General features: G+C 28.8%; 1 protein-coding gene across 2 annotated transcripts; it reads left to right on the top strand.

Annotated features, from left to right (window-relative positions):
• The first annotated feature begins 373 nt into the window (after positions 1–373).
• LOC112594771 (cytoplasmic phosphatidylinositol transfer protein 1) lies at positions 374–19,453 on the top strand. 2 transcript variants are annotated; one of them, XM_025339745.1, is made up of 8 exons: positions 374–914; positions 14,798–14,946; positions 15,390–15,478; positions 16,766–16,773; positions 16,873–16,944; positions 17,040–17,138; positions 17,292–17,447; positions 18,949–19,453. In XM_025339745.1, exons 1-8 carry the CDS (start codon positions 864–866, stop codon positions 19,246–19,248), a joined length of 924 nt encoding a protein of 307 aa, XP_025195530.1. In that variant the 5' UTR covers positions 374–863; the 3' UTR covers positions 19,249–19,453. The 2 variants fall into 2 exon arrangements, with proteins under 2 accessions (XP_025195530.1, XP_025195529.1); XM_025339744.1 differs by lacking the exons at positions 14,798–14,946; positions 15,390–15,478; positions 16,766–16,773; ... (2 more) ...; positions 17,292–17,447; positions 18,949–19,453 and adding an exon at positions 4,019–7,600 and having other exon boundaries at positions 498–914.
• Positions 19,454–19,802: the final 349 nt, after the last annotated feature.

The following is a 19,802-nucleotide window of genomic DNA, read 5'->3' as shown; positions in this document are numbered from 1 at the left end:
ATTATGAAAAAAATACGTTTTTTTAGCGGTGGCGGCCTCAGCACTTCAGCAGCAGCTGTAGTCGTTGGCGTCGCCGCGATGGTGTCAGCAGTGCGGCCATTTCGCGCCGGGCGGTTGTCGGCCTGTGCGCGTCGCGTACAACAAACTCCGACGGTAGTGGCGGCTGCGGGCGTTCGGTGCGCGTATAACTCACACGGTGTAATGTACTGGTGTGCGCGCGCATCCTGCCGCGGCCGTGCCAACCGCCGGAAATTTCTCTTCCATGAGCCTGGAGTCCCAAGCGCGACAGACCCATCCGGCTCAGATGCGGTGGTGCCACCCGAGCAAGAGCCGCGGCGTTATGTTCGGCGGACACTGTTGTCCCACTCGTCCGTAACCGAATTCGTATGGCGTATACCATCACGAAAAACGCGGGGAGGTGATTTAGCATTTCGTTTTACGTTCCATGAGAGTGGCTCCGCCGGCGTCACCGCCGCTATCTGGGCGGTGCATCTACACCGTACACCGACACCGCGGCGGGTACGCGTACCGTTCCGTACACCACGAAAATATTAAATAATATGGTCGGACAGCCGTGTTTTGTATATTTACGTTTTCGCTGATCCGAGATTATTCACTGTTTTTGTTGTTTTTGTTTTTTTTTTTTTTTTTTTTTTGTCTCGCTCCGGCCAGTCCATCAGCAAGCCGACCAGCCACCGTTCGGTTTGCTTTTCGCCCGTCCAAACGACGCCGCGCCGAAACGGCCTCCCGATAGTGCAACGTCCGCCACAGCCTTAGCCGCCGCCGCCGCAGCCGGAGCTCCGTGTACCGTACTCCGCGAACTTAAGCGCCCCGGGAGCCGTGCGCTTATTACCAGCAGCGCCATGGTCCTGATCAAGGAGTACCGCATTTGCATGCCGTTGACTGTCGACGAGGTAAGCAGAGTACACCACCGGTGGCGCGATCATTTATTTGATTATTTTGGCGGCACGTCTATTGTTGGCCGCAACGGTCACCGAGGGCCTGGTGCGAGATTTCGTCTCGTCGTTGGGGGCTCCCGCCGAAACTGGGCCCTTTTATTTTTTACTAATTTTAACAACAATACCCCGTCAAACTCTTTTCATCGTCTTCGTGTGTCCGTTGTAATGTGTGACTCTATATGCGAATATTTTTTTCCCGCGAACGTTGCCAATTAATACCCTGTGTCCCCCTCTCTAAACACCGCCCCTTATTCCTTTCTTCAAGCCTCGCGTACTATAATTTCAGCGGTTGTTGTTGACCGACTGCCAACGTGCATGGTGATTTCTTACATGATGGTCTGTCCTGCTTTTGTGTGTCTTACCCAGTTATTTACCCTGAAGCGGCATTCATCACTAGACAGTTTTTGTATTCAATTACTAACTTTTGTGTTTGTATCTATGTATCGTATGATATCATTCCAATCAATTGAAACCCCTCTCTATGAGTAACTGCGAGGACTCAAGACATTTTTTAAGCCAACTCTTGGTAAATTAACATTATCAGTCAATTCCATTTTTACTCGAAACATTTTTGATGAAATACATTTGGATAATAATTGTAGACTTTAAAGGTTTGTTGAAATTGTTTATGATAATGTGATTTAATTTTATAAGTGCCTTTAGTATCTATATATTATGTTGGATGTTGGTTAAAAACGAATGGATATTTATTATTCTTATAAAATATTTAGGTACTTTTCATGTTTATGCAATTTAAGAGAGAAAATAGATTAAAATAGTTGGTGCACTGTCTGGTTACTGTGATGTTCTATTAAGCTATAATTGTACAAGCAAGTATAATATGGTATAGTATTATTAGTAACTATAAAAATTATGAAAATAAAAATGGATAGGTGTTTAATTAGTTATTAGAAGATCATTATAAGATATAGTTTAAATAGTATACAATTAGTTCTTGGTAGATATTTACTACTTATAAAGAAACTACCTATTGAATAATAAAAAAAAAAAAAATAATAATAATAATGAAATAGAACTAATTACAAAAATATACATTAATAGTAATAAATATTATAATAATTATTCTATGATACTAATATAATTTAAAATTAATTAATATAGGTAGGTTTTTAAAATTATTTATTCTTTTATCTATTTTGAATTTTATGGATGTTTTTTAGATAGCTAGATATCTTTTTAAATTTAAAGATTTTTACTAGATGTTTATATGTTAATACATTTATTTTAGTCAAGTAATTTTAATACCTTATAAATATATTTTTTTTTTATTATTGACTCAAATTGATTTGTGAGTCAACATTGTTTAGGTAGGTACACAAAAAGAAATTTTCATTATAAAATACTAAAGGTAATTGTTGATACATTAATAATTAGATATTCAATTTGTTCAAGATGTATTTTTTTGAATCCATACATACAATTCATACAAGATATGATAACTGGATTTAAACGTATAGAACAGTTTTCCATATGATGTCATCATTTATATAGTAAATAAATTGAGTTTATCTAAATAGACATAAATGCATTGTGGTTATTTTTAGTATTTATCTTAATTGTTTATTAGCTATTTTGTTGACACATCAACCCAATGTTGATTGTTTTGGTATTGAAAGAACTTTCAATTTTATTAATAATAATAATAAAAAAAAACTAGTCTGTTACTTATCTAAATTAAACGTTTTGTAATCAATACGTTAAATTAGATTAATCAGATATTCTATAATGTGTATTTATTAACGTTAAAAATTTGTATTTAGGATTGAATAATTAATAATAAAAATTGGTAATATTGTATGCAGAATGCTGATATTCAGTTAGTATTTCTTAATCTTATTATAAATGAAAATTATAAGAACTTAGTTTGATAAAATTAAACAATCATTTATACTGGCAATTCATAAACTTAATTCATTATTTTCTTAAATATACACTTTTAATAATCATGTAAAAACTATAAATTAAAGACATGTTTTAAATATTATTTATGGTAAATAAATTCATTTAAATGAAAATAAAAAATTATTTTAAACTAGATTTTTAGTGTAATTTATCATTGAATAAAAATATCTTTAATTTCATATTTTTAGATATATATTTGTTGTCTTTCAATGTTATATTTTAATTATACAACCTTTCTAAAACTAAACAATAAGATTCATAGCTTTGTACCAGTAATTAGCAGTTTTAACTTAAATATCAATATGTAATTTTAAATTATGTAGGTATGTGTTTTTAGGGAGAGTTAATTACTTTATGTTAAAAGTATATTGATATACTCCTGATCCTTATTTTGATTATATATATTTTTAAAATTTTTGTCTTTATCTACCTATATTTATTTTTTTAAGGTAAATAATTTATATTAACTGCATGTTTCAGATACATACACATATAAAATAATTAAATTATTACAAATGTTTTATTTTGTATTACAGATTTCATTATTGTTGTATATACTTAGGTACCTAGATATTTAATATTGTAGCATAAGTATTTTTATATTTTTATTAATATATTTTCTTCTGTTTCTATGGTTATGTACACATTTTAGTTAAGAACAAGTCAACTCGATGGAAAAATATTCCTTATTATAATTTAATCCTATTACTATATTAACATTTTTTATTATGTGTACAAATTTGTTCATTTATGTTGTTATCAATGATGTTAACATTTTTATTTTGTTCTTTAATAATGTGGTACCCTTTTTTTAAATTTTGATTGAATGGAAACTTTGGGATATTTTTTTGATTTTCTTAAGACAAATTAAAAAGTGGTTTTCATGATTTTTCAACTATTTATTGCATTATTTCTACAACTAAAGGTAAGTATGTAAAAACAAACTTTGATTTAGATTACTTGAGCTTTATATATAATATATTACACTTATATTGACTATTTAGAAAATAAATCTAGTCTCCCCAAAGTTTCCAGTTCAGTTTGATTTATTAACTAGTAAAAATATGAATATTGTACATTGTTAACACTATTTTTAGCTAGTTTTTAATATTTTTGGTATTTTTTTTTTATTGCAGAATAAAAAAAGAACATAATGTTGTTGAACACAGAACGTACAGATAAAATGGAGGCAAAGCTAGAAGTTGTGCCTTCAACTCCAGTATTAAAATGGAAGAAAATTCTTGATCCCATTGGACCTCAACCGAGGCCTCGGCATGGACACAGAGCAGTCGCTATTAAAGATCTTTTAATTGTTTTCGGTGGCGGAAATGAGGGAATTGTTGATGAATTACATGTTTACAATGCAGCTAATAACCAATGGTTTATACCTCAGACTTCTGGTGATATACCACCTGGGTGTGCTGCATATGGTTTAGTTGTTGATAATACTAGATTACTAATTTTTGGTGGTATGGTTGAATATGGAAAATATTCAAATGAACTATATGAACTCCAAGCAAGTCGATGGCATTGGAGTAAGCTTCAACCTAGACCTCCTCTTTATCACATGTCACCTTGCCCACGACTTGGTCATAGTTTCACATTAATAGGTAATAAAGTTTACCTATTTGGAGGGTTAGCTAATGATAGCAATGACCCAAAAAATAATATACCACGTTATTTAAATGATTTATATACATTAGATATATCTTCACCTGATGCTTTAGCCTGGGATATTCCAGAAACAGTTGGTGATTTTCCACCACCTCGAGAATCCCACACAGCTGTAGCTTATACTGACTCAAGAGGAAAATGTAAACTTATCATTTATGGTGGTATGAGTGGTTGTCGACTAGGAGATCTTTGGACATTAGACATAGATACTATGTCATGGAATAGACCTATTGTTTTGGGTCCTAAGCCTTTACCGAGGTCTTTACACACTGCTGTAACCATAAAAAATAGAATGTTTGTTTTTGGTGGTTGGGTTCCGTTTGTTGAAGAAGTCAAGTTACCTATACATGAAAAAGAATGGAAATGTACAAATCAATTAGCTTGTTTAAATTTAGAAACAATGACATGGGAAGAATTGAACATGGATATGAATGAAGATAATATGCCTAGAGCTAGAGCAGGTCATTGTGCTGCAAATATTCAAACAAGAATGTATGTGTGGTCTGGGCGAGACGGATATAGAAAAGCATGGAATAATCAGGTTTGTTGTAAAGATTTATGGTATTTAGAAGTGGACAAACCACAAAAATGTGCTAAAAATCAGTTGGTTCGTGCGTCTACTAATGCTTTAGAAATTGTATGGAATAGTGTACCAACTGCGGATGCTTATATTTTACAAATTCAAAAGTATGATCAGCCAGCTGATACTGCAGCCCCAACTCCACCAACAATGATTGATTATTCATTGCTACCATTCTTGACACCGGAATTGGCTAAGAAAAATACAGATAATGATGATTGTCAAATTTTACCTACTACTAGTACTAAAGCTGGTAGTCCTGCCAAACCTAATCAAATTATACAAATAATACCCCAAGGTTCTACTGTTAATTCCTCTTCTTTAGTAAAAGATCAACAGTTTACTCCTGTTATTGCTCAAGCATCTGGAAACATGAAAATAAAAACTGTTCAAAGTACTAATGTTACACCATCGTTACCACAAAATTTTAAGGCAGTAAGTCCTGTAACACCAAAGACACCTGCATTTGTTAGCTCTCCTTCTATGGACATGTCAGATGCTGCCATGCATACTCTTGCTGCTGCTGCATCAGCTACTCAAAAGATCAAAACCACTGTAGTAGTTTCTAAACAATCAGAACTTCCAAAACCTGTGATTAAGACTTCAAGTGCACCATTTAAAATTGTTCAAACACAAAGATCAATAAAAAATGTCATGTCACCTGTAAACACTACAGTGCCACAACAACAAGCAGTTCGTATAACCGGACCTGCTTTACAGACTTCAGTTGCTGGTACAGTTCTTAAAACTGGATCTAATGTTTTTGGAAAACAAGTAATTTTTCAAAAGCCTGGTGGTTCACAATCAAATTTTGTTACCTTGGTCAAGACCAGTCAAGGTAATCTCATACAAGGTATTCCAGGAAAGATGATTGGAACAACTACACCAAATAAAAATATGCAACCATCTGTTTTAAAGTTTATTAATCCTCCAATAAATCAACAGAGTAGTCCTATTAAATCAAACCAAACTATGAAAACTGTACCATTAAAAACAGTTGGTGCAAGACTACCAGTTGCTGCTAATAAACCAACTATTGTTATTCAAAAAGGTAACTCAAATCGATCAGCTTCCCCACAAATTATTATTGTAACAACTGGTTCGAATCTGAGGGGCATTCAGACATTTTCAGCCTCCCAGGCTAATATGACCAATCGCACCAGTGTAAGTAATGCGCCTGTTCAAATGGTAATGGTATCATCAGGTGGCAATACACCAACTGGAAGTAAACCAATTACAATTACTATGGCTGGAGCTGGTAATCGTAAAATGGTCACCCTAGGTAAATCAAATTTGACTGGTATGACAATAGGTGGTAAGCCTGTAACCCTTCAAATGGTTAGTGGTCAAAATAATATGGCTATCTTAACTTCAAATTCTGGTGGTAATGTTGTCCAGCTAAAGAACACAAATATTGTGAATACACCAAATACACCTAGATCTACTGCAATTAATTCAAAAGTACCGTCCTCAGTTAAATTATCTACTGATTTACCAGCTAGTACAGAATCTGCACTTACTCAATTAGCTGTGGAAGCAGGCATCATCGATTCGTCCAACAAAAGTACTAACGACATGGAAGAATCAACTGATTATTCTAAGGACGATTTGGAAAATCTGATTCAGGAAGAAGGAATTGAGAGTCTAGATGTTGATATGAACAGTGTGGAGGACGCTTCCAGTGTTCTTGACTGAATAATTATTTTTATTCTAATGAATTCAATAATTCATGGCTAATTTGTTTTATTTATAGTAAATTTTTTATTTTTTCTGCGTAAGCCTGATTATTTCAATTAGTCTATCCCTAGCCTATCAATACTGTACACTATATTTTTCATAAAATGTTTTTTCTAATCACAGAAAAATATGGGTAGTTGTAATTTTATTATGTAAATACAATTTGTATAATATATAAGAACATAGTTTGGTAAAAATGTTAATTTTCATGAATTATTTTGGTTTATATGAAATGATTGATGTTTTTTTTTTAAATTCAATAGCCCAATTTGTTATTTCTGGTAAATTAAAGATTTAATTATGGGTAAGTTTTTATTCTTTGTTTATATTTATAAGTATTTTGGCTCTGTTTATGAACATTTTCATAATTTATGACCTAATACCTACTTTCAATGGGTTTAAAGTGTATAATTCATTGACAAAAATAAACCACAACCCTTCTAAGGCATACATTATAATAATCGATATTTAGGTATGGCCAAAATGTTAGTATTTACAAATATTAGTTCTTATTTCTCCCATATATTGGCCTATTTTTATTTGTAAGTATTTTTGAAATTTAATATAATGAATTTATGTTAATTTAAATACACAGAATAAGCGGTATTTACTTAATTAATAACAGAATTGAATAATTTTGAGTTAAGTTTATGTTTTTGCCATTATCCTTGTTCCCAACTCGTTTAATTTTAATTTTTTTGATATAAAATTAATAACGGTAATTATCTGAAATTTTTATTAATTTGATATCGGTTCGTAAATATTTTTATTATGTAAATCTTTTGTGATTTCTAATTACATTTTACTTGATATTTTCAACATATTGTTAACATTAAATAATAAACAATATTATATTGTCTTAATAATGGTAGTTTTTTTCTTTCCGAAAGTCGTTATTAAACTGTCAGTATTGATGAAAAATTATTTATCTTGCAATGACTTCATAAAAATAAATAATGTTTTATCTGTTAATAAATTTGATGCTACTTTTTGCGATAGGTTTTTTATAATGTTTAGGCGTTTTTCATATGCGTGCAACGTTTTCTATTTTATATATTAAGTCACTATTGATTACACTTTGATAATTATTAGGACAACGGTCGTCCAAGGTTAGGGGTATTTTAAATTATTGGATTGTTACCCATGTTTACCAACAAGAATTTCGCTAAATCACTGGTAGGTCATTGAGAACCACCGAAAAACAAATCACAACGCTTGACATAACTATTTTAGTATCTCGAAGCTAAAAATTCCTATAAATGCTGACTAAACTCGACTCCATTTGAACCAACTTTTGTTGTTTCAGTGTTTTGTTCGCGTGTCTTATGATGCTCTAACAAACCTTTTAAATTACATTTCTAAATTAATTTCAAAACAATTTTTTTAAATTTAGATTTCAAACAAATTGGTATAAATTATTTTAGATTTACCGTTGTTCGAGTGTTACGTTAATATACTTCTAATTAGTTATATTACTATATTATGTCATGAGTACCTGCATAATGTTTAAAAGTGTTTATTTCTTTTTTATTTTGTTACTTTTAGCGCAATAACAAATATATTTGTCTTGTGAAATTATTATTAATTTATTATTGTCATTAATGAAATTTTGAATAGATGAAAGTTTACTTGCTATTTCTATGCTTACAAGATTGTAACTTTTTAGAGCTTTTAGACTTTTTTTTATCGTGTGATATCGTTAGGATTTAAACTTATATGCACAGAATAATCATTATGTAGTGTAACTCATGAGAAGTGATTAACGAATTTTTTAATAACTGAATTAAACATAAAACTGCACGCATATTATTTTAGTTTTCTACACACTACCGACTGCAGTGAACTGCAATATATCATCAAAGTATTTTAGGTTTGTTCTTGTTTGATGAGTGTAGGTTCTGTATACGTTTATAAAATATATATATTTGGTCGTAGGTAATATGTAACTGTAGGTGCACTATTAGTGAAATCTGAAAAACTGAATCCTAGAGGTAAGACAAAACACTCCGAGCTGTGTGAATAAATAATAATATTTTTTTTAAAACAATACATTTTTTTTCTCAATCATAATTGTGTAATGTACTCGTAGATTGCCTAAATATTGAATTTTTTTTATTCTTAATTATTTTTTTGTTTTGTTTAACACTACGCTTATTATTAATTTTATGAAAGTAAAATTCAACATGTAAGACCACAGAGGAATAATGTATTTATAAGTCAATTTTTAGTTACAAAATTTTGAATGTTTAAAATTATCTCGAGCATAGATTGTACAATCTATATAAAGTTTTGTCGTATTTAACTGTAATATTTTTATTGTTAATATCATATTTTATTTTATAACACATTCACTTAAATTAGGAGAATAATATTTTAAGACTGAAAAGGCGACATTTAGAAAAGAAATTGACTTATAACGTTTTTCCCCTGTAGTGCATTCTAGATATTTTATAATATTATGTAACTATGCAAGACATATTGCATATTTTCTAATAAATGTTAGTATGTTCTCCCTTAAAAACTGAAGTAAATACCGTGAATTTGTTGTACCTGTAGTTATAGTTTTTCATTATTTAAGAAATTATTTAGGAACTATCTTTACAATATATATATATATATTTTTGAAACGATTAAAATCACGAATAAATTATTTTTAAATATTATGTAGTTTACTCTTTTTTTTTTTGGTGTTATTTCCATACCAAATGAACAAATGAAAAATAAATATTTCGAAAATGTTTGATATAGCCATACTAAATTGTTAACAAATTACTAATGAGTCATGACATTTCCTAAGTTTAAAATAGCAGCTTAAACGTGTAATTTATAAATCGATTTTTATGTAGGCAATCGGTGACGTTAATATGTTAATTTTAACTTGAGTACAAATTATTTATCACCTATAGAGTTAAAAATGTTCATTCATAATTAATTTTATAAAAATTCAATACTTAATAAAAAGTACAATATTATTGTATGACGTTTGTCTGTATACGGCATTGCTCTTATGAATATCTAAATACCGATTTGTATAGACAATAATAATGATATGATGAAATTATTGTAGTTTACATATTTATTGAAATAACGAACGTAAATTCACGTTATCTTACAATTGATGTAATCGTACTATTAACTATTGTTTAATATGTAAAACAATAGTAGACATGATACTCTAATCGTTTTTTTTTTTACTGTATGCATTAACAATGGTTATAGAAACAAATAACTATATATTTTGAAAGTAATTAGCTAAAAAGTGAAACATCAGCTTAAATAATAATGAAAGAGCCAAAACTGTAGACTAAATAAGAAAAAAATAATAATTTTTGTCGTTTATTTTAAATCTGGTTGTTTACAATAGATAAGATAAACATTCATGCGTTATGTATTAAAGTTTATATTATAAATATTATAATTTGGTAATAATGTTACAACTATAAGGTGCTAATAAAAAATAATATTCTCAGTTTTGGTTATGATTATCGTATTATGACATAATAATTCTGAACACGTTTAAATAAACACGTCTATGCCGAATAAAATAAAATTCCTACTTTAGTTGGGATAGCAGCAGCAGTACCTAGTAGTTTATTTCCTATTTCCGTAATTTATTAAGGTAACTAAAAGATACAATCTAGGTATATATTTTTATATTTTGTAAATCAAGTTTGATTTGTAGTGTTGTGTTATTTCTATACCTATCCTTTTTATGGTTTAAATAGCAAATTATTTACTAAAGGGAAGAAGGTATTGTAATTACTCATGAAGTCATAAAAATTTGAAGTTTTTATAATATATTAATAATTGTTATGAAATAGATCACGGAGCTGTGTAACGTTTTTGACTAAAATATGGGCAATTAATTATAAAAATTAAAGTTAAGATGACTTATATTATACTAGTAATTAAAGTCTAACGGTATAACGAACATTCAATCTACAATCATTGTTATTATAGGTGTTTATAATTTGTATTTTGTACAGAATACCTATGCACTATAGTTGTGTATTGTGTCCAATTATTTTTGAAATTTGTTTCTTATGTAGGCTATGATATTAAATTGATTGTTTTATGCGGGACTTTTATATTATGTACTTATTTACCTACGTTTTCTGTACAATTATTAATTATTTATTTAAATTTATTGTTAAGTATTTACTGGTTTGTTGGCAATCATTAATAAATATGTATAATTTGGTTTTTTATTAAGTAGATTTTTTGGTGTTAGGTATATATATATTTTTGTAACAAATAGCAAGTCAAACAGAATGATTTAATTTCCAACTTGATAATATAAACATAAAATAATTATTTTAATATTTATTAGCGTTATAGATTTTGTAAGTTAATGAACAACTGTAACTCTTAGCAAAGTTTAAAAAAATTAACACTGTATGATAAAAGGATATAATTTAATTTTAATTATTCTAGAATAATTCATTATTAAGAATTATATTTTTGATTATTTCACTGTCTTGAAGAAAAAAATGTTCTACACAATATCGTATTCGTGCACATAGGTACCTAACATAATCTATATTGTATGTTTTCTAATTTCTCAAATTACATTGTCAACGAAAATGAAAAAGCCATTACTCTTGTAATAACACAAAAATAAAGAAATTAAAATTAAATATAAAGTAGTGAAAAATAAGGTTAAAAGTAATGGGAGATGCGGCCGGACTGACACAAGGGACACAAACCTTGTATGTAAGTCCGGTATTAATAATTATTAAATATACTTGTTCTTGTGTTATTACCTTTCTCCTCTTCTTTGGAGGGTTCTTCGGAGGGTTCTCGAGGTCGTGATTAGAGAATATTATCAAATACACCGTTACGCAAATTATATAGGTAGTAAAAGAATCTATACTAACAATAAGTATTTTAGACATGAATCTTACCTGGTTCGCCGCAGTGAATACCTGTAGTACGTTCCTCGGAGAAATATGCAAGGTGACACAAGTTACGATACGACTTAAGAAAAACTTAAGTTCAAATAAGAAAAACAACTCTGATTTAACTTATAAAAAAAGGAAGTTCAGTTGTCGCTCGTAGAATCTTGTGGTGTGAGGTGTGTGGTGATTTTTGAGTAGAGCTCCTGATCGCTTGTCTGGTGCGCCTGCACTTGTAATTTTGTCGGTGCTCATGCGCTCGTGAGAGAAGATGACGTGTTCAAGACAGCCAGGGTCGCAGGCGGCTCCAACAAAGGCCTCCGCATCCTTAGAGAAATCGGCTTTCTCCCTGACGACGGAGAGCCTCATTGGACCATCCCTTGTCTCTGGCGGCACACGAAAATAGATCGTATGCTTTGCGCCATATTGTCACAATAACGTGTGAGTTTCTATGTGACCAAATAATGTAAATCGTTTCTTTCATCAGTGATTAATAGGAATTATTGGTATCTGTGTGTGAAAACTTTACCGTTATTTATTTAATGAAATAATAAAATTTACAATAAATTATGATGTGTGAGCATATCATTACACTCATATTACAGCCAATACGAAAATAAAGACGTTTCTTTAGTTTCCCTCGGAATGTAGGTAGGTAGTGTTTTAGACATTTTCCTTTTAAATTCGCTTCAATTAAATAATTAAAGAATAAAAATTTAATAATTTATTACATTTTTAAAACGATAAATACGTATGAAGTTAAAACTTTATAAGAAAATATACGTATGCATTTCATTAATCTTTATAAGTTATATTTTATGACTAATGAACGTGTATTCATAAGAGTGGGGCTTACACACTCAATTTGTATTCATACTCTATAACCTCATTGGTCATATTATATATTAAATATAATAAGTATTTTAATAAGTTTTAAACAGTGGTACTTAAACATAAAAATAAATAATTACTTGTATCTATTTGTAAATTAATAAATTAAAAATTAATTTTTGAAATAGTGTTTGTTTCAAAACATGTGTAAAATCATTGGAAATTGTTAGTTACGTATTTATATTTATATGTTGAGAGTTTATATTTTATGTGTTTTAGATTTTGAGTAAATGTATTGATTTTACAAAGATAAGTTTTTTAATTTATGTTCATGTATAGTATATACATGATAAATAATCGAAAAAATATTTCGATTTTCAACTTTGATAGAAGTTTCTTATAGAAAATTGGATTAAGTTAGTAGGTACTTAAAAAAGATCAAAATTAAAAAATTTCCAGGAATTAAAAATAGCTAGGAAGGTAAAAAGGAAAAAGACATTTTTACATTAAATCGAAAGTTTCTAGGCTATAATATCGAAAAAAGCAAAAAAAATAAAAGCAAAGTTTATATATTTACGAAATAAGAAATAGCGAAAAAATATTATATAATAAGTATACGTATAAACATTTAGTATAAAAAGATATTAACAAAAATCATATAGTTACATTTGTAGGGTTAAGTTATAAGTATAAGTGACACATTCTAATTAGTTAATATTGTTGTTAGTATTGTAAGATAAGGTTAGGTTACGTATTTTTACTGAACAATTTATATATATATATTTTTTTTTTGATGTTTTTTTGCGCCAGCAATGAACTGTTTCTGCTTAATGTCCAATAAATGTTGCTGATCTTTCAATACATCGATAAATGTCCATAATGTTGAATGATATTATGCTCCTTAAATAGTTAACATTACATAATAAATTATATTTAATTAGAATATAAATTTAATAATATATTTAAAAAAAACTAATCAAATAGGTAATGAACTGAAACCTCTATGCTAACTCTTTACTGCATTATTAGTCCTTGGCAATAGGGTACTTGCCGGTTCGTAATAATTCCATACACTAATTGAATATTTTGGTAATCTACGATATTTTCTTCGACCCATTAGGCGGCCTAACTAATTGCCTTTAAAGTAGTCAATAAGTGGTTGTAAAATGTTTTCGCTATCTATGTGGTATTGTGAATCTATTAATTCTTCAAACGCATCTATCACATGACTTTCTGGTATATATGTTAATGCATATCGTATCTGTAATGAAAATGTCGAATTTGATATATATTTTTGGGCCATATATTGAATTTGTTGTATTTTACGCTAAATACATTGGGAAAAATGGAAATGGCATTCTTTTTGTTTTAAATTTGGAAATATTTCTTTAAATGCATTAATTGATGCTATTTCAAAATCTGACATAATTGATTTCGGTGGTAAAGTTGACTTAATTTTTTTAAATTGATATATTATGTTGTATGTCAATAAAAAAATAATATGGCTTATGCTTATTACATCTAAAAGGGATCGATAAAACATTTTGAAAATACTACATATTTCACTTGTGCGATAAATCAATCGCACATTTTGTCGTTAGAAAACAAGATACAATTATAACAGAATTCAACAAAGCAGCGGTTACGATAATAAGGTTTAAGTACCTATCCATAGTAGAAATGCTTAATATAAGATACTGCATATTACCATATTGGTTTTATCTACTGTTTTTTTTTTTTTTTTTTTTTTATGTCTATGATTATTGATTATTCATGGAGTTTGTAAACAAAATGTTTAACGATCTGATATTTTTGGGTCAAACTGTTCATACAATTTTGTAGGTCTACAGAAAAAAAAAAAATCAAAATTTATACTTTTATGATATGACGGTACGAAAGGGTATAAATTTATTGTACAATAGGAGGCTAATCAATCTTGCAGAACTGTGAACAAGTACAAAGAATAAAAACGAATCACGCTCAGGAACTCGATTTTTCCTATAGGAATTGATCTGTAGTTACTCGTTAATCGTAACTGTAATAAATTGTAATAAGTAACAAATACCAAATATCTATATTGTTATCCATGTTCGATTTGATCTATATTTATGAATTAAAATTAAACGATAATATATTAGAATTTAGAAATATGTTAAATAGTTTTAAATTAATGGGTTATGTCAAATGTTTTATTTTAGTACCACGTTGGTCAACTTTACATGATTGCGAGGCACAGCTTCGAACAGACGGAAAACGGAGAAGGCGTAGAGACCATTATCAATGCTCCTTGCGAAGATCCCGTTCACGGAAAAGGGCAATTTACCGAAAAAAGGATACATTTGTCAAAGTAATTTTATTTTCATCCATTACATTACACACGCATTTTATGTATTACTGAGGCTCTGTTGGCTATACAAACAACTTACATTTTGATTTGATCACAGGTCATATATCCGCAGTATTTTAGTAAATATTTTATACATTTAATAATAATAATAATAATAATTAATTCGTATTATTACTTTGGAAAATATTTTTTTAAAGTTCATTCTTTTATCTAATAGTACCTATTTATACAAGGGTGTACCATTTATTTAGTGTATTTAGTTAATAATTTTTTACATCATAATATATATTAATAGGTTACTTTCAAATCAATATATTTAAAATTATTAACACTGTAATATTGAAGTCTTTATGAATAATAAATCATATAATTTAAAATATATTTTAATTTGATTACGTGTTTATTGATCAGGGAAAATTAAAATTGCTAAATTTTATTTTCAGTCGTTTACCATATTGGGTTCAAGCGATCATTCCAAAACTGTTTTACATCATTGAAAAATCGTGGAACTATTATCCTTTCACGATCACAGGTAATATTGCTTAGTATATTTATAATATAATATATACAGAGTAAAATGGATGAGGTCACTATAGTGTAATGCACGCGTAGTATATTCAGTACTCACTGTGATGGTCCAATGAAGTTTTTATTAAATTTTTTTTTCTATCTTTAAAATCTGGGATTTTTTAAATTATTTTTAGCGTATTATTGTTACCATATTTTATTACTTATATAGTATATACAGTATACACCTAAAACACATGGCAATACATTTGATCATTAAAACCGTGTTAACCCTAATTTTGTTATTATTTCACCACTTTAATTATTTTACAATGAAAAACAATGTGTTAATTAATAACGTGTATTAAATGACAACAAATAACTATCAACACTGTTTTCATATAAATCGATGTGTCGTACCACTTTTTTCTTAGTCAGCGATTTGAGCGTGAAAAACGTTAATAAACATAAATAAATACGTGTCTATATTATAGTAAATATACTATACAGTTATTAAATTTTGTATATATCGATTAATTAAGTAAGCGACGGTGTGCAGTGATTTTAATGTTATTACTCTTGACATTATTAATATTATTTTTTTTTATTAAAACAGAAACTCGAGGCGTGTAAATCTAGTATGGAGTAGACATTAATAACTTGATAACTTTTTTATGAATATTAATAGCTTTGAACTTTAATTTAGTGTTGTGAAATATTAAATAGTTACTGATTGATGTGTATTGTAATATGATGTAAAGTTGTCTCAAATATGACCTGAAAAAATAAATAATCAGTAAGTGATGCCAATTATTAAGATATATTGGTGTATGTTGATAAAAAATAATCTTATAAGATTTTAGATTAATAGATTTTGGCGTATGTATAGCCTATTTGCTATCAAATTATGATATACGCACACTAGGTTCTATCGGTAAATAACATACATTGTAGAAAGTTTGAAAAGCGTATGGTGAGATTACCATACATGTGAGACATAAGTGAGTAGGTATATAATAGGTAACGAAACATGTACATTAATTCGCTGTATTATATATTAGACTGGGTAAAATATGACGAAATATTTAATAAACATACATATGCATTGTAACGTGCGTACTTATAGCCCATAGGTAACACGACACATAACGTATGCATGTACACGTAGGTTTTAAAAGTAACAGCAATGCGGTATTTTAGTTAAATAATAGTCGATACTAAGTTTAATATTTTTAGCTGAGTATAATAATATATAATATAATATGTTTATTTTGGTTGGTTTCATGTCTGTGTGCCGAAATCGGAATTTTAGAATATACCGTAAGTATTTGTGATGGTTCTAATATATTATACATAAATATGATAAAAAATCATTATTTTGGAATCGTTAAATATTTATCATTTGTTTTTTTTCGTTAGTGCTCTTTTATTCCGAAGTTGAGCGTAACTATCCACACGAAATTCGAAGATAACTCTGGAACGACAGAAAACGTAATCATTCGTTGTTATAATATTATATTTATTCTTGCAAACATAAACACATTGCATGTATTACAATTAAAAATTTTTTGTTCTCTGAAATTCAGTGTCTCGGGTTGACCGGCGAAAAGCTTGTGGAAAGGATTGTGGATTTTGTGGACATCGCGTACGACGAAGTCAGCCCTAAACACTACAAAGAGGAAGAGGTACTTATATAATAATAATTTTGCAAAATGAGAAAATATAATATTTATTTTTTATACATTATATTATAATGTGTAAATATTACAAATGTGGAATTATAATAAACATATGGATACAACGTACACGTGATGAGATGGTTGTGTATGTGTTTATAGGATCTGAAGTTTTTCCAGTCGAAAAAGACCATGAGAGGTCCCCTGCCGGAAAATTGGAAAAATACAACTTCACCAATTATGTGCTCGTACAAAGTGGTCGAGGCGTCGTTCGAAGTATGGGGCATTCAGTCCAAGGCCGAAGAGTATATTCAAAAAGTAAATTTAAACTGTGATAATATTATTATAAAATACCATGCGACTTACAATATAATTTTTATTAATAACTATATATATATATTAGTAATTTATAATTATTGTTAAGAGGACGTTATACATTCTTATTTGTTGTCTTCGTCTTTTAAGTGCATGACATAGCAAATTTACGTTCAACAGTTCACGTTTAGCTTTTTTAGCTTAAAAAGAGTGAATCTACCTATCACGAAACTTAACTTTAAGAATATTATCTATGTTTGTTTATTTTTTTTTTACGACAGTTAACTTTTTTTTTTTGAGTTATAAGCATTTTTAAGCTGCACTTTTTTATATACGTAAAATTCGCTAAAAAATTGAATTATTGTATAAAATCAACATACTGACTTCAATTATGTTTTTACCATGAAGTTTAATATAATAGGTTGATTCACTCTAATTTTTAAATTAACGAAGCTAAACGTGAACTGCTGAGCGTAAATTTGCCATGTTATGAATTTGTTAACTAAGACAACAAAAGTGGGTTTAGTGTTTTCTTAATACACTATAATAATTTAATGAAGGTGTATAATATTAAGTATAAGTATTAAATTAGTTAATATCTACCATCGGCTATTTATGGCATTGGTATTAGTGTGTTAAATCTCTAGGATAGTCTACAGAAAATCTTCGTTAGTTAAAATCCCAAATGGTCACTTCGTAAGTGATGAATGATTGAATTTACTCCGTCTTAATTCGAATAAAGTTAAATTAAACGAACGAAAGTAATATACAAATCCCGGTGAATCCGTTACGTTGTTCTTATTTATGTATAACTAAAGAATTAAGTTATTAGTAGGTACCTACTAACTATCTATAATAATATATTGTATTATTCTTATTAATTTAATATTGAAATTACAATCAAATTTATTTTACTATTTATATAAACTTATTTCAGTAATATTAAATCTCATGTATAATATCATTCATAAATGTAATGTATTCTAAATAAGTCGTTTGATACACTGGAGTAAAATATTACAGAAGTCGTAAGGTCAAGTGATTTCGTAAAGTTCATCTCTTTATAGTAATTAAAAATTTGCGGAAGGTTTTTTTGGTAAGTTTCATTTTTTTGCTAAAACTGCTTAAAATTTTGATTAAAATGTTTTTTAAAAGTTTAAGTTTTAAAAATTTCAAATATTTAAAACCAAAATTAATTGTTACTAGTCATTGTATACTAAGAAATTAGTTGGTTTTTTAGGTTTGTAAGGACTTGTGGGAAGAAAAATATAAAGCTATAAATTTATAATATTATCAGGATATGAGTAAGAAAAAGAGCCTTGTGAAGTTGTAGTCTAATCATTTATAAAATATTTAAGATTTGGTTCAAAATAAAAAAAATTATAAACTTTTTATGTTAATTACGATTATAATAAATTAATAAAACATTTTAGACAAGTATTTCTTGTAGTATTAAAAATGTAAATTAAATATTCTAAGTACAGAATTTTTATATTATTCGTAGACGATACGTGAGATTTTGTTGCTCGGTCACCGTCAAGCCTTTGCGTGGATCGACGATTGGATATCGATGACGATCGCTGACGTTCGCACTTACGAATGCGAAATGCAACGCAAGACTAACACTAAAGTAAACGCTTGTGTATCGGACGCCGAGGTCGGTGAAAAATCAACTGAATTGGAGGGCGAAGGTAGTGGCGAAGGACTAAAGTCTCCTAAATCTTTTTCACCATTGACCAACCTGTTTTCTCCGTCGTCGTCATCATCGTCAGGTCAAAATAATACCTCATGGTTTTCTTGGTGATGGATTTGAAATCGAAACGTCTTATCCAGTAGCGTAACAATATTGTAACAAAATACGTTAAAACAATTTTTTTCTCCATTTGTTCTATCATAAAACTTTAATTTTTTAATGAGCTTCAAAAATACGTATCTTATTTCAGACAATATAATATTATAATGTCTTAACTAAAATTTATCCATAAACGGCACGTATTTCAAATTTTCGCTATTCGTATATAATGTATTCATCATATACGTAACATTTATTCTTTTATTGACATCACACTGTTTACAAAATTTTTCTATTACATAAATTTCGCTTAGTTATTTTCCTTTATTTTTTTGTGTCCTCGATAGTTTTTTTTCTAATTTTTTCTTAATATATTACACGCATGTAATACAGCAGTGTTCAATAATAATATTTTTTGAACAAATTTAATTTTTGCTAGAAATTATTGACTATTTATAACACTGCAGAGTATCAATATTCTGAATTGAACAAATATATTTATTTTTATTGATCCCCATCTTAATAATGTATAATATCGATTTAGTAAGCACCAACAGTATTAATGC

The sequence above is a fragment of the Melanaphis sacchari genome, unplaced genomic scaffold, assembly GCF_002803265.2.
Source record: "Melanaphis sacchari strain LSU unplaced genomic scaffold, SCAv2.0 Contig23_pilon_pilon, whole genome shotgun sequence".
Lineage (NCBI taxonomy): Eukaryota > Metazoa > Arthropoda > Insecta > Hemiptera > Aphididae > Melanaphis > Melanaphis sacchari.
This window is presented reverse-complemented; position numbering and strand designations above follow the sequence as displayed.